General features: G+C 61.8%; 1 protein-coding gene across 1 annotated transcript in view; it reads right to left on the minus strand.

The window, feature by feature from the left end:
- The window catches only part of LOC112124462 (copine-6), a 5,373-nt gene extending 4,919 nt beyond the window's left edge, over positions 1-454 (minus strand). The window contains exons 1-2 of the mRNA XM_024222955.2: positions 375-454; positions 107-196 (exon numbers count right to left, since the gene is read on the minus strand). Coding sequence (XP_024078723.2) covers positions 107-196; positions 375-386 — 102 coding nt within the window. The 5' untranslated portion in view covers positions 387-454. The remainder of the gene's footprint in view (positions 1-106; positions 197-374) is intronic.
- Between the last annotated feature and the right edge of the window lie 127 nt (positions 455-581).

Below are 581 nucleotides of genomic sequence, written 5' to 3' on the forward strand. Positions count from 1 at the left end.
CCCAGAGCCAGAGAGAGAACCCAGGTGTCCAGGCTCCCAGCTCTAACCACTGGACCCCGCTCCCCTCCCAGAGCCAGAGAGAGAACCCAGGTATCCAGGCACTCACCCGTATGGTCTTGTCTGGGTCGCAGCTGCAGAGCGAGTGGAGGGAGACACGGAAGGGTTCCCAGCTGGGGCTGAGGTTGTTATTTATCACCTAGGGGAGGCAGTGGGGTGAATATGGGTCACTACTGTCCACTCTGCCCTGCTGCCCCATCCCTCACCTGGCACCATCCCTGCCCCCTCCCTTCACCTCCTCTCCCACCCTATCCTCCCACTGCTTCCAGACAACCTCCCTGCCAGCCTCCCACCTTCCCCTCGCCCCAGCCCCTCACCTCCGTCCTCATCACCAGCTGCTCCGTGTTGTTACTGTTCACCTTGTAGATTTCCAGGAAAGGGTCAGACTTGCTGAAGAGATCCTACAGCAAGGGAGAGAGAGAATCCACCCCAGGACGCCTGGGTTCCAGGCCGGCTCTGGGAGGGCAGTGGGGTCTGGTGGGTTGGAGCAGGGGGGGCTGGGAGCCAGGACTCCTGGGTTCTCT

Source organism: Terrapene carolina, unplaced genomic scaffold (assembly GCF_002925995.2).
Source record: "Terrapene carolina triunguis isolate 2854851 unplaced genomic scaffold, T_m_triunguis-2.0 Scaffold21088, whole genome shotgun sequence".
Classification (NCBI taxonomy): Eukaryota; Metazoa; Chordata; order Testudines; family Emydidae; genus Terrapene; species Terrapene triunguis.